Source organism: Dunckerocampus dactyliophorus, chromosome 10 (assembly GCF_027744805.1).
Source record: "Dunckerocampus dactyliophorus isolate RoL2022-P2 chromosome 10, RoL_Ddac_1.1, whole genome shotgun sequence".
NCBI lineage: Eukaryota > Metazoa > Chordata > Actinopteri > Syngnathiformes > Syngnathidae > Dunckerocampus > Dunckerocampus dactyliophorus.
The window spans coordinates 29896890-29919904 of record NC_072828.1 but is presented as its reverse complement, the minus strand read 5'-3'; the positions used below and the strand labels follow the sequence as shown (position 1 = coordinate 29919904).

General features: G+C 41.6%; 1 protein-coding gene and 1 long non-coding RNA gene across 2 annotated transcripts; one reads left to right on the top strand and one right to left on the bottom strand.

Moving 5' to 3' along the window:
- Positions 1-350: 350 nt before the first annotated feature.
- On the top strand, positions 351-7306 carry ptger3 (prostaglandin E receptor 3 (subtype EP3)). The gene is made up of 2 exons (XM_054790966.1): positions 351-1284; positions 4122-7306. Exons 1-2 carry the CDS (start codon positions 430-432, stop codon positions 4455-4457), a joined length of 1191 nt encoding a protein of 396 aa, XP_054646941.1. The 5' UTR covers positions 351-429; the 3' UTR covers positions 4458-7306.
- On the bottom strand, positions 6417-7692 carry LOC129189350 (uncharacterized). Its single transcript, XR_008572789.1, has 3 exons — positions 7271-7692; positions 6900-7111; positions 6417-6754 (listed from the first exon to the last, which is right to left on the bottom strand). It is a non-coding gene; the product is annotated as an uncharacterized LOC129189350 (long non-coding RNA).
- Positions 7693-23015: the final 15323 nt, after the last annotated feature.

The window sequence follows — 23015 nt, the reverse complement described above, 5'->3', positions numbered from 1 at the left end:
TTTTTACCTTTTTAATTTTCCATGAATTATGTATAACTGTTTCAGCGAGTCAATCGTGGAAAATAAACATTTGCATTTAATATCAAGGAATTATTGTATTTATCAGTAGTTTATCAATTCGTGTACATTTTTTTTGTTTTCTTTTAGTCCCAAAGATGTTGAAAAAGTCAAAGTAAACGCTTTACCGATATCGGCAATACTGGCCCCTTATTTACCAACATGTATCGCCCACCCCTGGTGAGCATGCATTTGAACACGTGACTGTTATGCGTGCCAGGACCTCCCCCTCGGTGGCCCCGCCTCCGGTGCGTAAAAAGGAGCGGGTGCTTTTACGCACGGCTGGGCTGGGTCAGTGTGCGCCTGTGCCGAGATGGTGCGCACACACTCGCCTTCTCTGCTTCTTCTCTGCCTCCCAGCCTGTCCGAGACGATGCCTTCGGACAAGTGTCAACTCTTGGACGGCCTGCGAAGCAAACTAGCAGCCATGCTGACTCCCAACGTCTCCGTGCCGGCGGAGGAAGACAACGGCAGCAGGACGGAGTCCGGATGCGGATATGTGTCTGTGGTGTTCCCCATCACCATGATGGTGACCGGCATGGTGGGCAACTGTCTGGCTCTCATCCTGGTCTACGTCTCCTACAGGAAGAAGGAGAACAGAAGGAAAAAGTCCTTCCTGCTCTGCATCGGCTCCCTGGCGCTGACGGACCTGTTCGGGCAGCTCCTGACGAGTCCGATCGTCATCTCTGTTTATCGGGCCGATCTGAGATGGGAGCGTATCGACTCGTCCGGCAACCTGTGCGCCTTCTTCGGCGTGTGCATGACCACCTTCGGCTTGTGCGCGCTCTTCATGGCCAGCGCCATGGCCATCGAGAGGGCCACGGCCATCACCAACCCGCACTGGTACTCCAACCACATGAAGACCGGCGTGACCAAGCAGACTTTGGCTCTCATTTGGTGTCTGGTGCTGCTCTTTGCGCTGCTGCCCGTCGCGGGCGTCGGCAAGTACACGCGTCAGTGGCCCGGGACGTGGTGCTTCATCAGCACCGGGGACAGCCAGGTGCCCGGAAACATCTTCTTCTCCTTCACCTTTGCCTTACTGGGGATTTTCTCGCTGCTTGTGACGCTTTCCTGCAACGTGGTGACCATCCGGGGTCTGATCAGCCGCTGCAAGACCAAGACCGGCACGTCTCAGGCCTCCAAGCACTGGGAAAGACTCACCACCGAGACGGTCATTCAGCTGCTGGGGATCATGTGCGTCCTGCTCGTGTGCTGGTCTCCTTTGCTGGTATGTGTACTACTGCGCTACTGCTTCAACAGTACTGCTGATAGTCCGGCTTCTTATGGACAACTGCATGAAGATACCAAAAAAACGAATGGTTCACAGACAACCACAATGTACCCCACTGGGCATCCTCCAACTAGTCACGCTGTGATGCGGGTAATGGGCGTGCAACAGACGTCGGCTGGTGTGTCGGTGCGATGGTATGATGGAAAAGTACTACGAATGCGTGTTTTAGATACACAAAACGAGGGCTGCACCGTTCTGTTAAAAATTTTAAAAATCACGATTTTCTTGCTAAGATTTCAGCTTGTGATTGTCTGGGATAATTATTTTGTTGTTTTTGTTGTTTAAGAAATCACACCCCAGCAATCCCTCGTTTACTGCGCTTAATTGCTTCCAGACCCTGATCGTGAAAAGTGAATTTCCACAAAGTATGACTCCTTCTTTATAAATGGAATATTTTCATAGTTAGAGCATGGACAGCCTGTTTCCGACCATCTTAATATGCCTTTTTACGTTAGTAGAGCCCTCTAGACATGAAATAACACCCCTATAGTCGTCCTTATACTCCTATTACCCGATATAGTAGACATAATCAGAGAAAATATGACAGGAATAAGACTTGTGTTGCTGTAAATGTGTTCCTGTGTTCGCCGACCTGAGTGCGGGAAGGACAGGAAGTGACATTGGGGGGTTCAGAGTTGAGATTTAGCTTGGGTGGGTAGTAGCCCATGTTAGGGATTATTGGAACATTACTGACCTCTGGTGACCAGTGTAGGAACCTACATATCATCTCATCTTTGAATGAGTCTTCTGAATGCCTTATTTGTATTTTACTTCATTTTAGCCATTATGATGCTTGCAAATGCGTAATTTGGGCAAAAAAAATGTTAAATTGGCCTAAATACGCATTTCTTTACCGATTGGCCACATTCATTCAATGTATGAATGAATTTATTGTTGAAAAACTGAAAGCTGCAAAATATGAAGCGGCGAGGGATTACTGTATTTTATTTGTATTATTATTATGAGACTCTTCTGTCAATACCAAAAATAATCAGTCAAATCAAAAACACGGCAAGCTCCGAGTAGGATGTAAACCATATTATACGGCATATAGGATGGATGTACACGATGAGTCAGAAGTCTGGGGACACTTTATCATGTTATTGGATGACAAAGCGTCTTTAAACTTTTGACTCCGAGTGTATTATGTTCCTGATTTCGGTCACTCTGAATGTTACAGTGTAAATACACGCAGACGTAAGCACTAAAACGGGGTGTCCAAACCTTTTCCTCGGAGGGCCACATCTTTGCCACGTTGGTATTTGGTAAAGCAACACGTGTACAGCAGACATGCTAACAATGCATCTCAGCTTGGCCATGCAGGTGACACATGCTAAACATTATTAGCATCAACTTGGCTCTTTTTTGAAACATTTTGGGTGATTTAGAAAAAACAAAAAAATCCAAATTATTTTATTTTATTCCAAAAATGACAACTCTGTTTTGGTTCTCATCATATTACAACTCCAAAAAACATCATGTAGTATTTCAACTTTATACTTGATTGAATGACTTGTTTCGTAATATCTGAACTTTATTCTTGTAAAATTACTGCTGTTTTTTCCCCTTTCGTCTGTTTTTTTTTTTTAATTTTTCAACTATTTCGGCGTTTGTTTAACGCTGTGCTGCTAAAATGACATTTTTTTTCAATGTTTATTCTTGTAAAATTGCATTTTGAATACGACTTTTTTTCTCTTAATCTTGACTTTATTCTCACAACATAATATTTAATAATATCATACAATTATAATTATTTCTTCATTATGACTTTAATCTCAACACAATATTTAATAATATAATAAAATTATAATTATTTTCCCTGTTAATATTACAACATTTTCTTGTAAAATTACAACTTTTCTCTTTTAAAATCTTGTAAAATTACTGTCGATTTTTCAAGATGTTCCACCCCAACATTTATATGAATGTAGCTTTTTTTTTAGTGTGCGTCCCTCCTTTGCTTGGCCTTGATGAACATAAAATACTTAGCCCCTCCCTCATGATTCCTGCTGAACGCTGCTGTCCGTTAATCCACTTTGCAGAGGTCTGTTTCGGGGGACTGCTGTGTGTGTGTGTGTGTGTGTGTGTGTCTGTGCGCTATGAGGTCACACGCTTCATTGTCCCACCGAGGACGTGATTAGAAAGCGGGTCCATGCTAGCAGCGGTTACCTTCACATGCGCTTAACGCTTAGCCTCTTTCCCCAAAAGATGGTTGGGTCTCCCCAATTGTCACACTTAATTTGATCATTGACCAAACCTGCTAAACACTAGGGGGCGATGTGGGTCATTTCAGCTCGCTGTGGGTTGAGGAAGCCCCATGCTACATGCTGATACGGTAGAACCTCGGTTAGCAAACGCTCCAGTTAGCATGTTTTTTGATTAACGTACATTACCGGGTTAGCGTACAAAATGGCGTACCTTGTTTGTGTTATGAATGCAGTGCGTGAGTTCAGCTGTGTTTGTGTCGTGTTTTCATTACAAAACGTCCTCGATACAGCATTTTTAAAAAATCACGTTTCATTATCAGGAAAATCCTGGAAATACTCATTTTAGTTGCGAGAATAAAGTAAAAAATATTAAGAGAAAAAAGTGGCGTTCTAACGAGGAAAGAAAAGCCACATTTTTACGAGGATTGGGGATCAGCGTCACAATGTTAGAATTCATCTTTTCCCTCAGTGAACCACAGCTCCCCACTACTGGCGGCACTCATGCAGCCCTGTACTGTGACGCTACCCATCATTCTCTCGCATAACACACCTTTCCGTCCCCCTCAGGTGCTGATGCTGAGGATGATCTCCACCCAGGTGTCCTCCCATGAATGTAACTCCACGGCGGAACCCTCCCATCCCTCCCCCTCCGCCTCCGTGCGAGACGTTCACTTAGACTGTAATTTCTTCCTGACCGCCATCCGCTTGGCCTCACTGAACCAGATCCTGGACCCGTGGGTCTACTTGCTCCTCAGGGAGATCCTCCTGCGTAAGTTCTGCCTGGTGGCCAACGCCGTCTCCAACTGCTCCATCGAGGACCCCAAGGAGACCCAAACGGCGCTGAATAAGCCGAACCAAGACAGCCTCCAGAAAGAGCAAAGCACCAAAGAAGGGATTTCCTAAAAGCAAAAACCACATGAATGCGTTCCTTACATCTCCCGCCAGGACGTCCCACTCTGACACTTCTTCGTCTCTTTACCAACAACGACAAAAGGATGAGTTGAAACTCCTCTTTTTTTCCCTTCTTCTTCTTCTTCTCATCACATTTGAATGACAAGAAGCCATAATTCAGAACTCAGACTCAACCACGTCCGACTGGAATCTACCACAGCGTACGAGGGCCACATGCAAAACATCATCTGAGATTCCGAGAGTACACAAAGCGACGAGAAAAAAGTTGTAAAGCTGTGAGAGAAAAAGTCATAAAATTACGAGAATAAAGTCGTTAACTCACAAGAATAAAGGCGTAAAATTACGAGAAAAAATGTACAAGAAAAAAAAGTTGCAAACATACGAGTACAGGTCGTAAATTTACGAGAAAAAAGTTCTACATTTACAAGAAAAACTCATACATTTAGCAGAAAAAACTCAAACAGCTACGAGAAAAAAAGTCATAAAGTTATGAGGAAATGGCCGGAAATCTTAAAATTTACACATTTATTCTCGTATTTTTTCCTCGTAACTCTTTCCTAAAAGTCATAAAATTACGAGGAAAAAATTTACAATGAAATCGTAAATTTCCGAGAGTAAAGTTGTACATTTTAAGATTTCCGGCTATTTCCTCGTAACTTTATGACTTTTTTTTCTCGCAGCTTTACAACTTTTTTCTTGTAAATGTACGACTTTTTTTCCTGAATGTGCGACGTTTTTTTCTTGTAATGTACATTTTCTCTCGTAAATGTACAAGTTGATTCTAGTGAGTTTACGATTGCATTCTCTTTAATTTATGACCATTCTGGGAAAATTTACGGCTTTATTCTCGTAACTTTGACTTTTTCTCTCATAGCTTTGCGAGAAAAAATGTACATTACAAGAAAAAAAGTCGCAAATGTATGAAAGAAAAATCGTACATTTCCAATAAAAATTCATAAATTTACAGCTACAAGAAAAAAGGCAAGTTACGCGAAAATGTACGACTTTATTTTTTATAGATTTACGAGAATGGTCGAGAAAATTATAAAATTTACGACTATTCCTCGTCAATTTACAACTTTTTTTCCTCGTAGCGTTACTTTTTTCTCGTAAATTTACGACTTTCTAGTAAACTTGTGACTTTTTCTTCTTGTACATTTTTTCTCGTAAATGTACAACTTTAATTGAAAAATTGTAAACTTTCGACGTTGCAAATTCACGAGAATTAAGTCGTAGATTTACGAGAAAAGTCGTAATATTACCTTTGTCCAAGGCCAAAGGTCACATACTGCAAGTCCCCCCTTTTCATAGCTGTCTCAGGCAATGCCTGTTACGATGGAGTATTAAAATGAATATTAGGAGAATAAAGTCGTAAATGTAATTATGTTACAGGCCTTTGGCATGTGGAGGGGGCGGGGTGAGGAAGGCGGAAGTGAGAAGGGCTAGCTAGACATGCTAATCTGTTTGTGCTCAACTGCTGTGTTTTGCTGCCACGTTATAAATAAAAGCTTGCCTGAAACAAGAGGAAACTTTCCTTCCTTCCTGAAGAGCTGTGCTCCATGTGACCTCTGACACGTAATATTACGACTTTACTCTCATAAATTTACGACTTTTTTTCTTGGAAATGTATGACTTTATTCTCGAAATCAGATTTTTTCCCCCAATGTGGCTCTAATCCTCGCAGGAATGCAAGTTGTTTTGATGGGGAAAAAAAACGAAATACAAACCAAAAACAATGTGTTCCAGACCGATACAGACGGAATTTAATCTGGGAAAAAAAAAGTTATAAACATAACATTTGAGCCGTTTTGCGTGGTTTTTTTTCTAAAAAAAAAAAAATAAAAATTAATAATAAAAAAAAGCCAATTTATTGAACTTCACTGAATCTAAAAAAAATGGTACAATCATAACATTTGTGCCTTTTTTCGTCACTTTCCTCATTTTGCTTTTTTTAAATCTGAAAAAAAATATATTTACTTTTAAAAAAAAATTAATTTATTCAATTTCTTTGAATCTGAAATCCAAACACACAAATTGAATTATTGCACCAGAAAAACAACAATAAAAAAAAACACACACATTTGTGCAGAGAAAACCCCCCAAAATACATTCATGGAAATGATTAGACCACCCTTGTTTCTTCAGTTTTCGTTCATTTTAATGCCTCACATAACTTAGGTGGTCTAATCATTTTTTCCATGACTAAGTGTTTGGAGATAGATGCTTTCCATTGGATGCTCATGTAACGCTCGTGAATGATGTCATCCAGTCATGTCTGATTTGGTCATCTGTAGAAAAGGAAACAAACTGAATGCATAAGTAGTTTGATATGCGACAGCATGCATGTATTTTGCCATAATATGAAACCTGGTGAGAGAAGGAGAACATTTCTACTCCAAACAGTCCTCGTGACTTTACCGACTGACGACTTACGAGATGTTTAGCAGCTGTGATGTTTGGCTTGACGACAATGTGGTACTTTTGTCACCATGTGTTATTGCGCGAGCTTTCCTTTTTCATGTGGAAACGACTTCATCAGCAGGCGATCGAAACTTCAGCTGACGTTCCGGCTGGTGGATGCTCGGGCATGACTGATATTTCCATCACTGGCGTTGATGCAACATGTTGCATTTTGCATGTTGGTCCTGGGAATGACACAGTGCAATCACTTTTCCATTCATGTATAACAAATACATATTGTCAAATACTTGATCCAAGTGGCAGTGGTATACAGTATACACAAACACAAGGACAAAAGGTGCATGGATGAAGTATACTGTATGTTCATTTGCAGTGTTGCTTACTTTCTGTGCTGTAATTCTGTGACTGGAATAAAAGAGATGGGATCATCTGCTTGGATGTCCACGGTCTGTGAAAGGATTCAAAACGGACAACATGTGGCACTTTCAAACCCAAAAGAAGTCCTGTGAATATCCTCATTCATCCCAAACGACAGCAAAAGTCAGCTTCCCACAAACGTCTGTTTATATCTTGTACAGGCAGTCTTTGCACGAAATAGACATACCAAATACTTCTATTTTGGGGATTTGAACTGGGGATGCGCCGATCGATCGGCCACTGATCAAATCGGATGATTTCCGTGAAAAAGTGTGCCGATAAATGCCTTTCAACGCCGATCACCCGTGGCTCGTACTATTGCAGCATGCAGCCTGTAGCAAGCGTCTCCCGCCCGCTCTCCTTTCCGTCACGCTGTGCAGGCGTGCCAAACAGCCTTGTGGGACTTACCTGTCATTCGTGAGAGCGATATCAATTTTTCACCCTGCAAAACATGCCACGAAAAATATCCTGCCAGGGTAGCGCGTTAAAAAGCTTTCGTTCAATACGACATTCGAAGAACAAACGCTTGATGGAGTACGGTGAGTTTTCGAGGCTCACGCCGTGATCATCAGTCAAACGGCAGCCGCAGCTGGACGACACTCGCCCGCATGTGCGCGACAGCCGGAAGTCTAAAGCGAATAATTGAATTCATGGGACGAGATGAGCAGCCTCTCTCCGTGCCTCTCTCCTCTTTTTTGGGGCCCCTGGTGTATCCAGTGTGGTAGCTGCATTATGTGTCCCTTGCGGTGTCCCTGTGGTCATCTTCAGTGGAGGTGGACGGGCTTCAGGAGCTCACTGATCCGCATCCAGCGACCCTTAAGCAACAACGTGTCAGACGCGAGTGCGGCAGGCCATCGCAGCCCCAAGACGGGACGAGGAGGGCAGCTAATGGGTGGATAAATGCCACTTAAATGCCAGCAACGTTACGGTGCATGTAGCTAACAGGATAGAAAAAGCACTAATTAGAATGAAAAGAAGCCGGAATTGTATTAAACTGACAGGAAACTTCACTTGGAACAGCTCCAAGGAAAAGAGTGCACGACGTAACGTGGAACCCGCTTATGTCCACAACACGTCTATGGGGACAACGTTTCTGTCTGGGCTCCGCATTGCACGTTGTCCTTTTATTGTCTGCGTGTCATAAATGATTGCAGACACATTTAAAGCTTTACTGCCCCGTTATTTATCACTGATGTCTGCGCACAACACATCGGGGGTGTCCAAAGCGCGGCCCGGGGACCATCTGCGACCGGCGACATTTGTTTTTATTGGCCCATGGGACCTTCTATGGTAATATCATTCTAAAAATATAATTTAACAAAAAAAACACAGCAAAAGTTGAACAATCGGTAGTAATTTTACAAGAATGAAATCCAAATATTCAGAATTTTTTTTTTTTTTAAGTGGTCATTTGACAAGAACCATGTGATATGTGATGTGATATGTTCTGTAGCGCTGCTCTGCTGCCGCCTGTGTGTGTTGTGTTGCAACACACTACCTGTGGCCTGGAACGAGTCACCTGGTCACTACCTGTGGCCTGGAACGAGTCACCTGTGGCCTGGGAGGAGTCTTCATTATTGCTTCATGATTCCTCGCCTTGTGTTCATTTGTGTAGATTACTTTCTGGTCTGCCGTGAGAACCTCATTCCACTGCTTCAGGCGCAAATTTAGAGGGGGGTGTGGGGGGTGTACACCCCCCGTTTTGAGGCACCCATGATTTTTTTTGCCTGATTCAGATGCATGTCCATAGGGACATGCATCTGAATTCTGGCCGCGTGGTGGACGCATATGCCAGAATGCAAGCGAGACGCATGCTATTCCCGAAGCCACTGTCAGGCTGATCATTTACAGTACATTGGATTGGACACACATTTACATTGAAGGTGTGCTGTACATGGCTATTCAGGTGGAGGTGCAAAATAAAGGTTCTGGCATCATGACTATAAGGAAAACTGTCGTCTATTCTCAATGAAAATGAACCAGAAAAGCGACCCCCAGTGACATCAAATTATACTCAAATCCTCGGAATTTACTGCTGCTTCAAATTGGAAAATATTTCAGGAAATTGATCTAAAATGGGTTTCTCCTCGTACCGGTCATTTTATAAATAGAATGTTTTGGCTTCAACGATATAGTCCAAGGATAAAAATAACAACAAACTCTTGAAATTAATGACATAAAATTGGCCTCAGATATCACCAGATTGCAGGAAATGAGGTCTAACCTACGGCCTCGCTCGCACCCCCCCTTTTCAAAAAAGCTAGATCCGCCCCTGTGCTTGACTTATCCAGTCGCGGTGATTTTGTGTAGTTTAGCCGGCGTTCCTGCTTGGTTTTCAGCAGTGTCTTTTTGTTCTACTATCTCGCTTTTCCAGCTCTGTTGTAGCTGTGAATTTTTGTTAGTTGTGCGTTTGCCTGCCCGTCTCTGCAGTGCTTCTGAACCCTTTTTCCCTTTATCCCAGTGTTTAGCAGCGTCCTTGTTTTTTTTGTATTTTTCCCCGCAGCTGGGACCGGTGGATTTTGTTTGACTTTGTATTTTTGTGTTTTGCATTTTTTGCTTCTTTTTGTTACACGGACTGACTCGCATTCTGGGTTCGTGTACACTAGCCGTGGCCAACCGTGACACATAAAGTGTATGGTGAGGCCTTTTACAGCCTTAAAACACATACGATGATTGGAAACAAAGTTGGCTCCTTTGCGGATTTCACTTATTGCGGGTTATTTTGGGAACCTATCCCCCCACGATGAACGAGGGAACACTATTAGTTTGGGGGAAGATTATTTCAGAAGAAAGTTGAAATATTTGGAAAAAAAACAGCAAAAATGGGAAAATGGATACTAATAATGGACTTTTTCACCGACAGTATGTGACAAAGCTGAGGTATATCTACATGTGTTGCTTTGCAAAATATTGCTGGAAAAAGTTAGGATAATATACACTGTGTATATATATGTATATATATATATAAAATACAAAATAGTGTTTACAAAGTGACCTTCACTCGGGGTGCTATTTGAAAAGAAAACATTTTTCTTTTTATACTGTATATATATATATATATATATATATAGTATAGAAAGAAAAACGTTTGGCCTCATTTGAAGAAAATGAGGCCAACTGATTGATTGAAGCCGATGCTCCCGTTTGACCTTGGTTATGTTTTATCATCTTGATGCTTCGTCCAATTCCAAACCCTCACATGGAACTTTGTGTGCGACGTTTTAAATAAGCTCCAAACACCAGCAGGTCTCTGAAGGTTTTTGTGTTTGTCAGGCATCACATTTCCTGTAATTCCGCTATTTTGTAGCTTTTCATTTGAAATAATAACAATCACTTAATAAACACACACAGCAGTACAGTATCAATGTCATTGAAATAATCAAAGCCTTGGTCTGTCAATTCACATACACAAATAATGTAAACATCTGTTTGTCCAATTATATTTGGTCTGTCCATTCACATACTGTCCACACTTAATGTAAACATCTACAGTATTTGTCCATTCACATACAAATAATCCAAACTTTGGTCTGTCCATTCACATACACACAATGTAAACATCTGTGTGTCCATTCACATACAAATAATCCAAACTTTGGTCTGTCTGGTCACATAATGTAACATCTGTTTGTCCATTCAGACACAAATAATCCAAACTTCGGTCTGTCCATTCACATACATATAATGTAAACGGATGTTTGTCCTTTCATAGACACGTGATTAAACGTCTGTCTTTGCGCACACACACACACATGACTGAGGATCCGCACAATGTGGGTAAAACACAAAATGCTAACACGATACATAAACATCTGTCTGTCCATTCTCATACAGACAATATAAATATCCGTGTGTCCACTCACCTAGCCGCCTAATGTAAACAGGCGTCCATTGATTCATAAAGTCCAATCCATATACATAATAACATCTGCTTGTCTAGACAGATACAAAAAATGTCTGTCCATTCATATGTAATGATAACCATCTGTCTGTCCAGTCACATACAAACAAAACATAACACAAACGTCTGTCTGTCGACTCACTGAAATAAAGAAAGAGGCGTTCGTGTATTCATGCGCTATACGCACTCTATTCACATTTCAATGAAAAAGGTCTGTCGCGTTTGACCGCAATAGACAATCTGTGAGTGTATTTCCATCCACACAATGCAAACATCCACCTGTAAGTGTTTTTCTGAGAGGGAACACAAAGCAGAGGTGTGGACTTGAGGAACCGCGTGGATAAAGCTTCTGGGATGAGACCAGCAGAGAGGAGGCTGTACTTTGAATCCCCAACAAAGCCAAACACCAGCAGTGATGCATCGGTACACACGTACATCACATTCTGCGCCACTGATTGAATCTTAATGGCTCTGAGATGCGGAGATGTGTAAAGTTTGTTTACTCACTAACTGTGTCTGATAATAATCTTTGTGTTGATTTATGTTTTTTATTATTAGGACACTGAGAATTGTGGCAGCTCCTTACAAGATCCTTATCCTCTACCCTGCGGCGTGTCACTGGTGCTCCAAACACAAACTAATGAAGCCATAAATCCACATGTGATCTGTTTAGAAATGCAGTAAACACATCTGTCTGTGTGCAACTCCTCCCAACTTCCCTGAAACGGCAGCTCCAAATAATTACCAGTTAATTAAGCTCAGTGTACCGTTTAACAGGGTTCCTGTTAGCAACACCTACTTCTTTTAAGGAAACTTATGAGATCCAAAGTCAAGATTATTGGGTCATATAAAGGCTATTTGAGTAAAAGAGAATAAAGCAATAAGATGAGGCTTTGTGGTTGGTTGTGTAGACACGGTACTGTGCTGTCATGTGTAGAATGCCAAGTCTACAGAAGGTTTGTGCTGTACATTTAGAAATACAGTCAAACCTGTCTTAGCGGCCACCTGTATAGAACGACCACCTGCCTATAGCGGCCACTGAAAAATCCCCCCGCAGAAAATTAGCGTGTTATAGACCCTGTGCATAGCGGTCACCTGTCTAACGCATAACCCATTTTGTATCCCTTGGCCAATATCTGACCGCATATAGCGGCCAAAATACGACTCAAGCAGAAGCTTCATGTGACGGTCACCTGCTGCTGCGTCCCATTTTCTCGCTCTTTCTCTCTCTCTCTCCCACAGCTGGGCGTGCAGCAGGAGCAGGGACAACTAATTAATCCTTCCCCTACTTAACTCGAAGTAGGGACAGCTGTGAGACGCCGGTTCCTTACATGACAACTCAGGCTACGCACTCGCGGCTCACCAAATCACTCAAGCCCTTCCAGATTCGGCATCTCCACAGCCGGGTGTTCCAGTTCTCCCTTGACCTAGCCGTTTGCGAATTCTCTTGTGTTTTTGAACCTTTTACTCTGGGGCTCCACAAGCTCCACAGTTCACTCCTGTGATTACCTCCACGCTGAAAAGCAATTAAAGAACTGCCATCCGCTTACCTTGCTTCCGCATTCTGTGGTCCTCCGCACACGCACCCGTAACACTTCATGCACGAAAAATAATCAACTCACATTTGAAACAAGAAACATGTAATAATGTTTTAAATGTGAAAAGATTATATTAAAACTTTTTTTATTAGGACTAAAATTTTCTTCAAAATGTTTAAGATCAGCCAACCAAATCCAAATTCAAAAACAAAATATTAAAAACAAACATTACAAAAGACAATACTAGCACAGCTTTGTTCTGCGGGTGGTGTAGAATAACAAGCCTAGTAGTTCTTCACAACTTTTAATCGCCAGCTCGGCTCGGTTGCATCATATCATTCCAACTTCCTACTTCCTTTTCTCTCATTCACTCTCTCTAATATTGGTCCCATTCGCAGTCCCACAGTGCCCTCTACTTGTCAACTTGTAACAGTAAAATTACATGTATCTGCAAACACAAGCTTCTAGTCACAGACATGTTAATATGTGTAGCACAAATTCAAAATTGCCACCAACCTGTCTATGACTGCCACCTGTCTATAGCAGCCACTTTTGCTGCTTCCCTTTGGTGGCCGCTATAGACAGGTTTGACTGTATGTTCAATTAAATATACACTACCAGTCAAAAGTTTAGACACACCTTATTCAACAAAATGGGTAAGTGCCTCCAAACTTTTGACTGGAAGTTTATATATTGATATATGCCACACCTGACCAATCAAACTTATAGATAGATACATTAGATAGTGTACAGCGTGTAAAGCAGCATATTGGAATTCGTATTTCCCTTAATGAACCTGAGCTCCTCCCGTGCAGGTAGCACTCATGCAGTCCCAGACCATGACACTACCACCACCATGCTTGACTGCAGGCAAAACACTTATCTTGCTCCTCACTTGTCGGAATTCATGTTTCCCTCCTCAAGTGCACTCATGCAGACACTTGGCCATGAAACTACCTCCACCACCATGCCCGACTGTCAGCCAAATACACTTATGTTAGTCCTCACTTGCTGGAATTTCACATTTCTGTAAATGACCCGCAACTCCTCCCATGTAGGCAGCACTCATGCAGCCCCAGACCATGACACTACCACCACCATGCTTGGCTGTCAGCAATACACTTATCTTGCTCCGCACTTGCTGGAATTCATGTTTCCCTCAATGAACCACAGCTCCTCAAGTGCCGGCAGCACTCATGCAGACACCTGGCCATGACACTACCACCATCGTGCTTGACTGTAGGCAAGACACAATTATCTTGCTACACACTTGTTGGAATTCACGTTTTCCTTAACAAACCACATCTCCTCCAGTGTATCTAGCACTCATACAGCCCAAGACTGTGACACTACCAACACCATGCATGACCGTCCACAAGACATAATTATCTTGCTACTTACTCGTTGGAATGCACGTTTCCCTCAATGATCCGCAGCTCCTCAAGTGTCGGCAGCATTCATGCAGACACTTGGCCATGACACTACCACCATCGTGCTTGACTGTAGGCAAGACACTACATCGCTATTCACTTGTTGGAATTCACGTTAAGCTCAATGAACCGCAGCTCCTCCAGTGCTGGCAGCACTCATGCAGACACCTGGCCATGACACTACCACCATCGTGCTTGACTGCAGGGAAGACAATTATCTTGCTATTCACTTGTTGCCAGATATTTAGACAGTGTGTTGAATAACTTAGTAACTGTGTACTACTATACAAGCTGTACACTGACTAAAGTACATCCATCTTTACTTTCTATAGTATTGTCCCTGAAGAAAAAGAGCCACAGATTGTTATCTAGACCCGAGAAATGGGGTTGTAGAAGTCTCTAGCGTGTTATTTATAGCCCCCCAAACATTACAATGCAAGGACATAAATTGTCCCCATAAACTATCATTCCTGTTACGTCAGAGAAGACACTCAGTGAGGGCAACAATCAATCTTACTACTCCCGAGCTAAGAGAATCACAATTAAAAACAAAACAACGCTCATCTCTTCATTAGCTGGTTTTCTACCTTGTCATTTAAAATCAGGCATTAGCAGCACTCAATGATTTTTGTATGGAGGAGGAATTTAAGACAGTTTCTTTTCTTTGGCATGATATTGAATGAAACTCACGCAGAGGAAAGAAAACCTCTCTGGAAACAGCAGGATGGCACTGAACGCACTGTCCCTTGTTGCTATGGTAACGGCATTGATGCTGACGAATCCTCTGGGCGGCTGAGTGGAATTGCGTAAAATGACTTCTGACATGTCAACAAAGGCTGCGTTCAGCCGCTGTTCCAAATACAATCAACATGTGTGTCATATGTTGATTGAAAGGTGATGTCACAAACCCTTCACATGCTTTTCAAAACGCTGCTTCATCTCGAGGGTTTTTTCTCTTTTTTTCATGGTTGCCATGGCTTTAGTAGCATGTGCCGGACTTTGAATGCAAGTTGCACAGTGCAAAGTCTTTATGCTGCACAACAAAGATGAAAGTACAGTCGAACCTCGGCTTTCAAACGCCCCACTTTTGGTACGATTTGTTTTTTAATGAAAATTTTGCCTCCGGTTTTGTACACAATCTCCGTTTTCATACAATATTGCAATTATCAATTTTATGGCAATGCGTCGTAATGTGGAGAAACAATTAGAACTTCATTGCACTCACACTCGCTACAATGTCGCCTCGGCTCTTCTACAAGCACAAACCCCCACTTTCAATCCACTGGATGCTTATTTCCGCTGCTTCAGATTCATAAAGACTTGATGGCATTCAGTGTGGTTCTAAATGGCTCCGGCTGCGACATGATGAGTTTTCTCTCCTTCAGCATGCTTGGCGCCACTCAGACGCCAACACGCCAGATGCGAGGACTTAACGCGCATCTTTTTCATTCAAATCAGCAACACTTCCGCCATTGATTCACTCCCTTGCCGGGTAAACATGCCATTGAGATGGTCACTCCATGTTTTCATTCATTTGGTCAAATAAAACAACAAAGTAGAACTCACGGAAGTTTTAGTGGAATTACTTGTGAACAGCATCAGGATAATCTGGATAATGAGAGAAATGAGCATTTTTGGTTCCATCAGTTCCTCTTAGAACTTCTAGTGTAAATAATAGGTCTTGGGGGGGGCCTGCAGCTGGGTCGTAACATTTTCAGTTGATTTTCTTCAAATTTTAAAAAATATATACTTTATACTTTAATAAATGTGAGCATGTGGTGGAAGACAACACTTTAATACATGACATGACACCTGGACACACCTCCGTGTGGGGAAACAGCCCTATTTTCACACCAAAACGTCATTTTTGTATTCACAAACAGACTGAAAATCCTATGTGTGTATTTAGGTAGGCAGCGGCTGACGCAGCAGCTGCAACCACCAAGCTGGACGTAAGTAATGCGACACTGCGGTGGACAATGCCACATTTCTTAATCCACATGGGTGTCATATCAGTATACAGCTGTCCCATGCCACGCTTCAAATTTTGCGCTTTCACTCGTACGGTTTTTCAAAAATAATTAACAAGTCAACATGTTTTATGTTAGAATACGGCCTAATAGTAAAAAAAAAAGCATATTTAAGCAAATTTTGCGTATTTTTTTGCCTAAATTAAGCATTTTCAAATATACAAATGGCTATATGCAAATATGAGGCATTCAAAAGATGCATTCAAAGACGTTGTGATGATATGTAGTATTCTACACTGGCCAGTAGGTGTCAGTAATGTTACTGTAATGTTGGGTGAGACACACAAGCACCAGACTGGAATTCTCACAACAGGCACAATAATGGCGAATAAATATCACACAGGCTAGTTTTTCAGCCATAACCCACGCAAAGCTGAAAGTCAACGCCGAACCCCCGACGTCACTTCCTGTCCGCCTCTTTCGGGTCCTGTAGGGAACACATTTATAGTAACATACACGAGCATGAGTCTTCTTTCTTACTTTCTGCTGTTATGTTTACTATACTGGGTAATACGAGTGTAAAGGCAACTATAGGGGTGTTATTTCATGTTTGAGGGCTCTATAATGTTAAAAAACACATTTGGAAGGTCGTAAACAGGTTTTCTGTGTTCAAACTACAAAAATATTCCATTTATAAATAACGAATCCTACTTCACGGAACTTCACTTTTCACCGTCGGGTATGGAACACATCAACTGTGATAAACGATGGGTTACTGTAGTTGCACATTACTTACAGACCTATAGCCTCCAAGAGGCGCCTGGTATGGTATGTATTATTGGATTTCTGCGCAAAACTGTGTCACAAACTCAACCCAATGAATTATTGTGGCCACTAGGAGTCGCCAGAAAAACACAACCACCACCCCACTTTAACTTACAGGCAGCACATGTTAAATTATACATACAAGTCGCACCTGTCCATATGCCATAGCTTCTAAACAGCATTTTTTATGTTTGTTTGACACCTTTCAGTAAGTAAAGAAGACGTTTTTGTTCCATCTCAGTAATGACAGCTTTGTTTTGCACACTACGTGCACTACGTCCACCACTCTTCTTCAGTAATCGAGTTTCTTTCCAGATGTAATGGCTTTTCCAATATTGCTAATTGGGCCTTGCCAGCAGAGAACAGCTACAACCACCCTGCCCCCACCAAACCCTGCTCTCACGTGGGGAAGGGGCTAGTTGAATTTCAAAGCAAAAGGATATTCTCTCAGCGGTCGGTGGATTTGTGTGTTTGAATTTGGAAAATGAGAGGAAAATCTGACGACCCTGCCGACTAACATCAATGATGCAACATTTTATTTGAATGTGTGATGAAAGATGAAATGGAGAGATAGAATTTTAAAACCCAGCACAGCAGCTCCAAACTAAAAATATCACTGAAAATAGCGCCTGCCTTGGGGAGCTTTTGTGCACACAGGAACACGATGTCCAATATATCAGACTATGCGGGTGCAACTTGTTCGTACCTTCTATATTTATACGCCATATATGCCCCGTAAGTGACTCACTTTGCAAAACAAAACTAATTTCCTCTCCAATTCTCCCCAAAGTGAATGGCTGTGTTAATGACAGGTGAAGGTGTCGCCTCCTAGCAGGAAGTGAAGTGTGCAGGTGTCCAAATTGCTTCATTAAGTCCATCATAGAATGGAACAGATGTTTCACAGGTCCACTTAAAACAGCAATATTTGTTTGTTTTTTTTTAAATCTAAAAATAAGTATCGCAATTGATGGTAAAGTGGTTGTTGTTGTTGCTAAGACAACCTGGATAAGTGCTTTATGTTGCTGGACTGGCCTGTGTTGGCGCCAAGTTAACGTTGCACGTGCATACCATTTATCTCATGACATGTCTAATATACTGTATATATTTCTTTTTAACCAACAGATTAGTTCATAATAATATTGGATGAAGCTCAAATTCTCTTAGCTGACTGTACAGTGGAACCTCGGTTAGCGTCCGCCCCGCTTTGGCGTGTTTTTCGGTCAACGTCGAAAATGTACGCCCAAATTTTTCCTCTGTACATTTTCCGGTTAGCGTACAATATGGCGCACGTCTTGTCGTGTTATTATATCACTGTGTAAGTGTGAATTAAATCACAAAGTGTCCTTGTTAGCATGCTATTAGCTTGCTAATACATGGAAACCAGAAGTGGAAGTCGCTTGTCTACGATGTCGTCAGCAGCAGCAGACTCTGTAGTTATTTGCTAACTAACACAGTTACGTAAACAAGTCTCAAAAATGTTCACACAAAACATTTTTCAACACAACCTTCTGGAACGGATTAATGAATCATTGGATTAATAACCAAAGTTCCAACAGGTGCAGGCTGGCTCAACAGCGCCTCTGCTGGTTGCAAATGAGTAGTGCGCCCCATTTGCCTCAAAGACACAATTAGTCGACCATTAACTCCATACAGTAGCATACATAACAGTCAATGAATTATTCGGCCCGTCGCATATTCTCAGATTCTCCCAAATATAAGACGATAGTTGTGTCCTAGAAAAAAGACATTTATACACGCAAAGCAACCGTCACTCGCTTACGTTTTTTCAGAAGCTTATTGAAAAAGTCAGAAGGTAGCCGGAAGCCAAGTTGCAACTCATGTGACCCCGAGATTTCTGCAAGCGTGCCGTTTCCCGGAGACGTCTTTTGTTCATTATATATATATAAAATATATATAAATAAATAATATATATATAAATAAATAAATTTATATATATATATATATATATATATATATATATATATATATATATATATATATATATATATAAAATATCTTCTGGAAAAGAACAAAAAAACAGAAGCTAAGGAGGCCTATAATATTACATCATGAGAATTTTAGCATGAGAGCAAGTTTGTACAAACAGAATGCTGCACTGAATGACAAGGCGAGAGGAAGGGGCGGGGCATATACAGCATACATAACCAAAGATGGAACCACAGCAAGCAACCTGATCATCCCTGCATACAAGGACACTAATAAAGATGTATCATTGTACTACTTCTCTCGAGAGTCCACCAAGGCCAGTGAAATTCATTCCCTGCGATCATAAACTGATGAAACTGTCATTAAAAAAAGGGCTCTTCATCAAAGTGGAGAATAAACAAGCCAAGCTGTTGTTGTGTCAGCCTCCTTAGAGAAAGATGGATGGACACACAAATAAAGCACCACACTCCTCAGCAGAGGATGTTTTATACTTTTTAAAGAGCCCATACTTGTGTTTGTGTGGAGGGCCACACACACTCTGTCATACTTTAACTGATGGATAGAAACACACCGGATATGTGCTAACATGTACAAAAAAACGGCCACATTTTTTTCCCACTCACGACAAAAAATGCCCCATTAAAAATGCAATTTTAATTTGGACGAATGGCCTTCAAATTGGATTAAAAAAAAAAAAAAGTTTCTCCACCAGATGGCGCTACTTTTTCCCCATTCAAAGCATGCAGCGAAATGTTTCAAGTTTTACTGCTTACGGAAGTGATAGGTGTGTGTCAAGATTTATATTAGGAACGGTGTTGTTAAAAGAAACTTTGTTTTTTTGTTTTTACTTACAAGTGTAAGGCACTTACATTTCTGATTTAAAAAAAAAAATCAGAGGATTTATGCAACAAAAAAAATGGATTACAAATTATTTAATAATAATGATAATAAAAATACATCTTCCTAGACATGTTTCATGGATTTTTTTTTCCCAATTAAACTGTCGACTTATAGAAATATTTGCTTTATTTGTATACGGTCATCAATAAGTGAATTTCCGAAAGGTAGGAGTCACTATTAATAAACTGAATATTTCCGGATGGGAAAGCATAGAAAACCTGTTTATGACTTTCTAAATACGGGTTTTAACATCATTAGAGCCCTGTAGACACCGCAATAGTCACTTTTACACTCCTTATTCTTAGTTTAAGTCACATTACACATGCTACAGGGTCACTGCAGGGACATAACAGATGGCCGCCGCTAGCATAGCAAGCTTAGCCTCTGCAATTTACTTACTCTAAACTTAAAGTGTTTCAAAACGGAGTGGGGAAGAAGGCCAAAGAAGCCAAAAACTTACCACTTCCACACGGAATGAGAGGAGAAGCTTCCCCTCCCCACTTGTCTCCTTGCAGTGTGAAAGGTAACGTACTCCAACGACATGTCTCATAACATTACTGATGCCGAGTAACCACAATACTACATAGAACCTGTCATTAGCCATCATTATAGTACACCACCATATAGTGAGGGAGCGATACAGCGAGGGACAACTGTATATGTATGTATCTGTGCTTGCGTTTTTACTTAAAGGGGACCTATTATACTAATTTTTCAGGTCTTTGTATTGAGTTCTGGGCTCTTATAGAGCAACTACACATGACAACCCGCACAGAAAGCTTTCTAGATCTTCTAGACTCTGCATCTCTTGCTGCAGTGTTTCCTTGGGTTTCCTGCATCCCGCCCAAACAGTCTGTGTGATTTACTCCAACCCCCTGCCGAGCCCACTAAACTGTGATTGGTCACACTTCCAACCGCTCCCGAGGACTTATGGACTGCTGCCGAACCCCTTTTGTCCGATTACTTACACAAAATAAACAAAGTTAGGACACTGACGAAATGTTACTTACAGCTTGCTCTTCTGACTTTTCAACACGACCAAGTAACGTTGGAAAGGCGTCGAACTTCAGCAACAGTTTGGCGGATAGTCCAGCTTCGTATTGGCCCATGTTCACAAAACAGTCCCATGTGAAGTGCCATTGACAGATGAGCATATCCGTGAATCTACTACGTATATTGGGTAATAGGAGTGTAAAGGTGACTATAGGGGTGTTAGTTCATGTCTAGAGGGCTCTAATCACGTAAAAAAAACATACTTAGAAGGTCATAAACAGGTTTTCTATGCCCTAACTACGAAAATATTCCATTCATAAATAAGAAATCCTATTTTGCAGAAATGTACTTGTTCTGGAGGAAGATTGTAGTACCAACACTCAATAGGAGTGGGAAATATTCTGACATGTTTAATGGTAGTTGCCACTTTCACTTGTGCAGCGTCACAAATGGTGAAGTCTCCGCAAGACATGCACTCTGTTTTGTGTCAAGGGGAGGCTGGTACATGAATTGAAATGACATAATCATTCGTTTGAACGTAATTATGATCATTGTTACGAGGTTAAATATGCAAATGAGACTTGGCAGTGGACAAGCCCTCCTACGACTGCCTTTAAAAATATTCATGGAAAAGAACACAATGTCTCTTTTTGTAAATGGTTAATGCGCTCAAGGTGAAAGCTTGCCTCACCTTGCACTTTGCACACGCACGCACACACACACACACACACAGGCACGCACACACACACACACGATTCTTAATTTCATTCCAGTCATGTCAGCTAATCCATTAAATGTGATTTTATTTAAGATTTTTGAATCAATGGAAATCCTCTTACAGTGACACACTGGACATAGCAGAACACGGTGCAGTACAGTGGAACCGCTTATGTCAACCACCTGTTTATGTCGACATAATGTGTACACGTTCCCATCATGTCTGTAACTGCTCTTTCCTTTCTTTAGCCTGTCTTTCAGGTTCTATGGACCTTGCCGCTAACGGAGAAGTAGTCAACCATCACGCAATTTTCGAAGTTTTCATACTGTAGTAAAAAAAAAAAAAGCAAAATACTGCTTGGTTACAGCGCTGGACTCCATCAGTGATGAAGATCGCTCTGCAAAGTGAAACTTAAAAGGGGTCATGACACCAAATAAAGTTGGAAAAATAAACAAAAACTAAATGAAAATGCTCACTTACAAAACATTTCTGTCATACTGCTGTCATAGATAAATCAGTGAAAATCGTAGTGGTGATTTTGACACGCCACGTTTTCCGAACCGACGTCATCTTGGTTGTGACATCACTGAATGAAACCCCACAGATTTGTGGAATTGATGTAGTAAAAAATACTGTATATGTATTTACTTACTGAAACTGACAGATGAACGGCAAGATAGGCCAGTGAGTGACTGCAAGCAATTCAGGTCTACAACACAAGGGCGGGCTTCAGGGGTGGCTGGGAGGGCGACACGCCCCCGGCCCGGGCCCCTCTGAGACTTGTCCCTTCGCCGTTGCAACCTCTGAGCGCTCATTCTCCAAGTTAAAAGTCATTAAAAACCACTTGAGGAGCACAGCGGGACAGGAGAGACTGAGTGGATGAGCCATGCTGTCCACGGACGATGAGCAAAGAAAGTGGACGTACGGAGCACCGTGGAGCGCAAGGCTCGTCGTATGCCCTTCAAACAGTGGTGAGAAGGCCTATAGTACTTCATATTGAAATTGCATTTGTGACCATGTGGGCCACTGATACAGGCTGTGAGTTGTAATAAAAGTGGGTGTCAAAATGATGTGGTCGCTGTCCATGGTGCTGAACTGCTTTAAATTTGTGTTGTTTTTGTTATTAGTGACCATGTAGCCTAATGTTTTTCTTATTCGCTTGGTTTGCTTTATGGATTAGTCGCTCTCTGTAGTGCCGAAGCCTGTAAGCCTCGCTGTTGCGGGCATGTGTATGTTGTAAAATGTTGTCATGAGCTTTATTGTTAACAACACTTACGGGTGACACCAGCATGAGAAGTGAACAGCCATGAAAAGCGTTCAGCCTGAACCTCGGGAAGGAAGTGACATATTCACAACAATAACAACACCCACTCATACTGTGTTGTGGGGCGTAGGATATGTTGGTTACACCGCCTAGCGAGCACGTCACTTAGTAGTAGTAGTAGTAGTAGTAGTACTTTATTAATCCCACAGCAGGGAAATTCATCTG